At 43.2% G+C, this 6900-nt stretch overlaps 1 protein-coding gene across 1 annotated transcript in view; it reads left to right on the plus strand.

Annotated features, from left to right (window-relative positions):
- The window catches only part of UGGT1 (UDP-glucose glycoprotein glucosyltransferase 1), a 123919-nt gene that overhangs the window by 32773 nt on the left and 84246 nt on the right, over positions 1-6900 (plus strand). Inside the window, exons 12-13 of the mRNA XM_011941723.1 lie at positions 2795-2886; positions 4575-4725. Coding sequence (XP_011797113.1) covers positions 2795-2886; positions 4575-4725 — 243 coding nt within the window. The remainder of the gene's footprint in view (positions 1-2794; positions 2887-4574; positions 4726-6900) is intronic.

A 6900-nucleotide genomic window follows, 5' to 3' on the forward strand; every position in this document is an offset into this window, starting at 1 on the left:
GCCAGGATGAGCTCGATCTCCTGACTTGATGATCCTCCCATCTCGGCCTCCCAAAGTGCTGGGATTACAGGCGTGAGCCACCACGCCCGGCCTCTTTTCTCTTTTTCAAAAAAAACCCAAAACTTCTGGTAAGAGTTTTCAACCTGTGTGTGTCTTTTTTCCTTTAGTTGTCAAATATTCAATTTTCAGGTGTTTTTGTTGTTCTTTTTGTGGTGTTCCTGTGTATCTCTGAAGACAGTGGTGCTTGTGTTTTCTGTCTGCAAAGTCTGTTTCCTCTGAAGCTACGTTTTTGGGTTTTGGTCTCTTTAGTGGTGGAGGCTTTCTTTAGGTGTCTGGCAGTCACACTCAGAGTGAGGCACGAAGGACCTGGTTGGAAGTCCTAATGATTGGCTTTGTGACTGTAAGGTGTTCTGTTGTGACCATTTCCTAGGGAACCCCAATGACAGTATCTTTGTTCCTTTTCTTTTGGGTTGGTCAGTCCTTGTCAGTCTCCAGAAAAGGATCCGTTAGTCTTCTGTCTGGAGGGTGAAATCTGTTTGCTAGAGCTGTAGAAGCACAGTAGGGAAGAGTATTTGGTGACTTGCCTTCTCTTCCCCATTTTGTGTGTGGGGGTCCCTGTCCTTCTTGTGCTTGATTTGCCGTTGTCCACAGATGTTCTGTTTTGTTCTTTTCCAGGGAATGAGCCTTCATTTTGCTAGAGTAGAGGGTAGCACCGACTGCAGTCAGCTGGCTGTGGGAAATCAGTTGGGGGACTGGGGGGTTTTGTCTTAAAGGGCTTTATCTCAGAACTTAGCTGAGAATCACCCCTTGTACATGTCCTGTGTGCTGCCAGTTCCTGAGCCTTTGGTGAGTTCCGTGGGGTGATGCAGGTTTCTTGTTGACCTTGCCCGTTGTTGGTCTAGCATTCAGCTTTCTCAGGGCTGCTGGGACAGTGACTCCTCACCCACCTCTCTTCCAGCTTCCAAAATTTGGTGGCCTTTTTCTTTCCTGTTCTCTTTGTCTTTGTGGATTTATAACTGAAAAAGTCGCTCTACTGACATTTCAGTAGAGTTTCAGGAGGGAAAAAAGTTCTTACGTTCAATTCACTCTCTTTACCCCAGATTTCCTTGATCTTCATGTCTGAGGTATTAGTGAATTAAGTACATCTGAGGGATAAATAAATGCTTCTCAAATGTTTACTAAATTGAAAAACCTTATTGGGAGTTTATATTTACTTTTTAATTTCCAAAATTAAAGCATCAAATATTATCTTAAATTTAGGGCCTTTTTCCCCCTAAGGAAGACAAAATTTTTCTATATTGCTGTTTCATGGAGTCTTAATTTTTTTTTTGAGTAAAACATTTTATTAAAGCATAAATATATACTTTTGTTTTTGAGATGGGGTCTTGCTCTTTTGCCTAGGGTAGAGTGCGGTGGCATGATCTTGGCTCACTGCAACCTCCACCTCCTGGGTTCAAGTGATTCTCTTGCCTCAGCCTCCCGAGTAGCTGGGACTACAGGTGTGCGCCACCACGCCCAGCTAATTTTTTTGTATTTTTAGTAGAGATGGGGTTTCACCATGTTGGCCAGGATGATCTTGATCTCCTGACCTTGTGATCCACTCGCCTTGGCCTCCCGAAGAGGTGGAATTACAGGCATGAGCCACTATGCCTGGCCACATTTTTTTTTTTTTTTTGAGATGGAATCTTGCTCTGTCGCCCAGGCTGAATGCAGTGGCATGATCTTGGCTCATGGCAACCTCTGTTTCCCAGATACAAGCAATTCTCCTACGTCGGCCTCCTGAATAGCTGGAATTGCAGGTTTCTGCCACCACGCCCAGCTAATTTTTTGTAATTTTAGTAGAGATGGGCTTTCACCATGTTGGTCAGGCTGGTCTCAAACTCCTGACCTCAGGTAATCCACCCACCTCGGCCTCCGGAAGTGCTGGGATTACAGGCATGAGCCACTGTGCCCGGCCCAAAATGTATGTATTTTATATGAAACACAAAGGAAGAAGCACACAAATTCTCAGTCATTTGTTTGATGAACTTTCCCAAAATGAACCCATCTATATTACCAGTGTCCAGACCTAGAAATAGATATGACTGTATTCACCAGCTCAGGATCAGTCTTGTTTTTTTTTCTTTTTACTTTTGGAGACAGCGTCTTGCTCTGTCATTCAAGCTAGAGTGCAATGGTGCTATCTCAGCTCACTGCAGCCTCTACCTCCTGGGTTCAAGCGATTCTTGTGCCTCAGCCTCCCAAGCAGCTGGGACTACAGGTGCAGGCCACCATAGCCGGTTAATTTTTGTATTTTTAGTAGAGACGGGGTTTTGCCACGTTGTCCAGGCTGGTCTCCAACTCCTGGCCTCAAGTGATCCACCTGCCTTGGCCTCCCAAAGTGCTGGGATTACAGGTGTGAGCCACTGTGCCTGGCCTGGGTCAGCCTTTTTTTATCGTCTGAGGGTTCTGTGCACGTAGCCGAGGAGTGAGTAGATATGAATTCCTCTCTTCCTTGGAAGAAATTCCAGTTCTCGATTGACACACCTTTCCACGATCTCCTTATTTTTTTTTCTCCTCTTTTTAAAATTGAGAAGTAAAAAATGCATATTTTTGTGGTGTACAGCATGTTTTGAAATGTGTATACACTGTGGTATTCCCTGTCTTGCTCGCCCTTGAATCCCAGCAGCATCTTGAAGCAAATCTTAGCCCTGCTTTAGGATGCCAAGATTTGTACAGGTAGTGAAGCACAGAAACACTGAAATTTTTTTAAACATTCTCTCACAGCTCCCTAATAATTATTAAAATTTTTCAGTATTTCAAGGGAACTTTAGGATTACAACCTGGAGATTCAGCCCTCTTCATCAATGGACTTCACATTGATTTAGATACACAGGATATATTCAGGTATGGATAATATTTTTCATTCTCTGAAAAGTTTTTGTAATGTGTAGCACCTTGTAACATGTTCATATTGCCGTTCCTTGTTGATATGGCATGATGCAAAGCCTGATGGCTTACCAGGGCCCGCTGGGTGGGTGTAGGTAGTAGACACATGCTCTGATGGATGGGCAGGATAACATGTCTCCATCTTGTGTTACAGTGTATGTTCAGGGCCTGAGTGTTTTCTGAGGCTGTCCTTTTAGAAACGATACTTTTCCACTTAACCATGGGAACATAGAAAAGAACAGGTTCTTTGACTTTTGGAACAGTGTGAAGTAGATTTATTAAAAATACTGCCTCTGGGCTGCGCACGGTGGCTCATGCCTATAATCCCAGCACTTTGGGAGGCTGAGGCCGGCGGATCACTTGAGGTCAGGAGTTCGAGACCAGCCTGGCAAACATGGTGAAACCCCATCTCTGCTAAAAATACAAAAATTAGCCATGCCTAGTAGTGTGTGCCTGTAGTGCCAACTACTTGGGAGGCTGAGTCAGGAGTATCACTTGAACCTAGGAGGTGGAGGTTGCAGTGAGCTGAGATTGCACCCGTGCACTCCAGCCTGGGCAACAGAGTGAGACTCCATCTCAAAAACCAAAACAAACAAAAAAAAACAATAAAAAACTGTCTCTTGTGTCTCAGAAGGTATTCTGTCTACATATATTTGAATACCACTTTTTGGTAAAATGTGGTTCAGAATTAAATTGCATTTGATTGTCTTCATGATTTTGGGGTGGGTAGCAGACAGTCAGGTAGAATTCAGACTTTATTCATTTGGTTTTTTTTAAATCATATCTTCTTTTTCCTTCCTATCTTTTTTTTTTGGAGACGCAATGTTGCTCTGTTCCCTAGGCTGGAGTCCAGTGGCACGATCTCAGCTCATTGCAACCTCTGCCTCCCAGGTTCAAGCAATTCTCCTGCGTCAGCCTCCTGAGTAGCTGGGATTACAGGCACCTGTCACCATGCCTGGCCCTTTTTTTGTATTTTTAGTAGAGATGAGATTTCACCATGTTGGCCAGGCTGGTCTTGAACTACTGACTTTGTGATCTGCCCGCCTTGGCCTCCCAAATTGCTGGGATTATAGGTGCCTGCCACCATGCCCAGCTATTTTTTCTCTATTTTTAGTAGAGATGGGGTTTCACCATGTTGGCCAGGCTGGTCTCGAACTACTGACCTTGTGATCCACCCGCCTTGGCCTCCCAGAGTGCTGGGATTACAGGCATGAGCCACCGCTCCTGGCCCTTCATCTCTTATCTTTTCTGTCTCTCCCAGCAAACCTCTAAGTTGAGTGTGGATTCTTCCAGGCTTTTTTCTGTGGTCATGTTTGTCTGTATGAACTGGTACTGACATTGAAACATATATTAAGCATATGTAATGTAGTATCTCTTTTTAATCTTTATTTTGAGATAATTGTAAATTCACATGCAGTTATAAGAAAGAATACAGAGAGATTAATATACTGGTTTTAAAATCATGTAGTGTAAAATTATAGGTTTGGGATTATTTTATGCTCAATTTGTGTGATTATTCCCTTTTTAAATTTCTCAATTAATTTGATTTGGCATTGAGGTTGAACTGATACATTTATTTTCATGGTGAGAATTTTTTTTAAAAGCTTTTTTTCCCTAGTAAATGCCTTTTTTTTCTTTCCCCCCAGTCTGTTTGATGTGTTGAGGAATGAAGCTCGGGTAATGGAGGGTCTGCATAGATTGGGAATAGAAGGCCTGTCTCTGCATAATGTTTTGAAGCTGAACATCCAGCCCTCTGAGGCAGACTATGCAGTAGACATCCGGAGTCCTGCTATTTCAGTGAGTATTTTGTTAGGGTGATCAAAGGACTTTCTGACCAGGAATCTTTTTTATGGTTTTCTAATTTGTGTCCTGTGAGGGTGAAGTTCCTCCCACCATCTCTTTTGTTGGTGTGAAAGATTTGCTGTCGCTTATGGGACTTAGTGTATGTAATAAAGTAGGCCCTTAAATGCTTCACAAAGTTGAGTCATTGTTGCTAATGTGGTTAAGACAGTGATTTCCACCCTCCCCCCCACCGAGATGGAGTCTCACTCTGTTGTCCAGGCTGGAGTGCAGTCGTGCGATCTTGGCTCACTGCAAGCTCTACCTCCCGGGTTAAAGCAGTTCTCCTGCCTCAGCCTCCCGAGTAGCTGAGATTACAGGTGCCTGCCACCTCGCCTAATTCTTGTATTTTTAGTAGAGGGGGTTTCACAGTGTTGGTCAGCCTGGTCTTGAACTCCTGACCTCAGGTGATCCATTCACCTCTGTCTCCCAAAGTGCTGGGATTATAGGCATGAACCCACATGCCCAGCCAAGACAGTGATTTTTTTCACTTGAGCATGCCCCTGGGATTCAGCTGAGCATCTCGGGGAAAAGTGTTTAGTTTGTATTTTCTCAATGGCATACAGATCTGGTGTGATTCTGTGACATCTGCAAATTAAAGCTACTATTGAAAATGTCACTTTTTAGCTAAGAACCTTCTTTAGTAGGATTTTGATATCTGAGATTTGAAGGATTTATATAGATTTTTGCCTGCCGTATGATCTTTCTGAGCCTTTGTCTTGTCATCTGTCAGAGGATGTAGGGAATAGGGTTGGGCATGGTGGCTCATGCCTGTAATCCCAGCACTTTGGGAGGCCAAGGCGGGTAGATCACCTAAGGTCAGGAGTTCAAGACCAGTCTGACCAACCAACATGGTGAAACCCTGTCTCTACTCAAAATAAAAAATTAGCCGGATGTGGCATTGTGCACCTCCTAATCTCAGCTATTTTGGGAGGCTGAGGCAGGAGAATCGCTTGAACCCGGGAGGTGGAAGTTGCAGGCAGCTGAGATCATGCCACTGCACTCCAGTTTGTGCGACAGAGCAAGACTCCGTCTCAAATAAAAAAAGAGAGAGGATGTGGGGATGGTGCCAGCTTGGGCAGTTGTGGTAAAAATAAGATGGGGGGAGAGCTGCTCTTATTTTTTCTTGGTTTCTATACTGCATTGATTTTAGAAAAATTTTATTTAGGAGAAATAATGTAGAATGTAGATAATCATTACTTGAATTCATACTTGGTGATATAACTTATTTTGATGAAGACATTGTTAATGTCGTTTGCTTTTCTGTTAAAAGTGCTTATAAAGAGTAAAAGATAATAACATTAACATGACATGTTTATGCAAACATAAAGGAACTAACAACCATAGGACCCATCATCATGCTTACTAAATGTTAACATGTCATCATTTTGTGTCAGATTTCATTGTTTTCTTGGGGGAAAAAAAGGCAGTTTTAGTTGAAGCCCTTCTTTGTCCCTTACCAGCCACCCGTCTCCTTCCTGAAGTTCTTATCTTTTCTCAAGTTGGTGTGCATTCCATTGTCCCTTATTTTATCCTTTTATTTTCTATCAAATATATTTTTCTTTCTTTCTTCTGTTTTTTTAGAGACGAGTCTCACTGTGTTGCTCAGGCTGGACTCAAATTCCTGGGGTCAAGCAATCCTTTTGCTTCAGCTTCCTGAGTAGCTGGAACCATAGGCATATGAGCCGAGATCGTGCCACTGCACTCCAGCCTGGGCTACAGTGAGACTCTGTCTCAAAAAAAAAAAAAAAAAAATGGATAATCCAGTCAGGCACGGTGGCTCATACCAGTAATCCCAGCACTTTGGGAGGCTATGGCGGGCAGATCACTTTAGCTCAGGAGTTCGAGACCTGCCTGGCCAACATGACAAAACCCTGATGGAGTGCAGGGATGCAGTCATAGCTCACTGCAGCCTTAAACTCCTGTGTTCAAGAGGTCCTCCTGTCTCAGCCTCCTGAACCATTGCTCTTTGCGGACATGAAGTTGTTTCTGATTTTTTGCTGTTGTAAACACTATTTTAATTAGGCTCTTTTTTCCTCTCTTTTTGTGTATACATGTGAATTTATTTGGGGTAGATACCTGGAACTACTTAGTGGTGCTGCTGTTATGTTATGTTATGTTATGTTATGTTAT

The sequence above is a fragment of the Colobus angolensis genome, unplaced genomic scaffold (genome assembly GCF_000951035.1).
Source record: "Colobus angolensis palliatus isolate OR3802 unplaced genomic scaffold, Cang.pa_1.0 Scaffold20, whole genome shotgun sequence".
Classification (NCBI taxonomy): Eukaryota; Metazoa; Chordata; class Mammalia; order Primates; family Cercopithecidae; genus Colobus; species Colobus angolensis.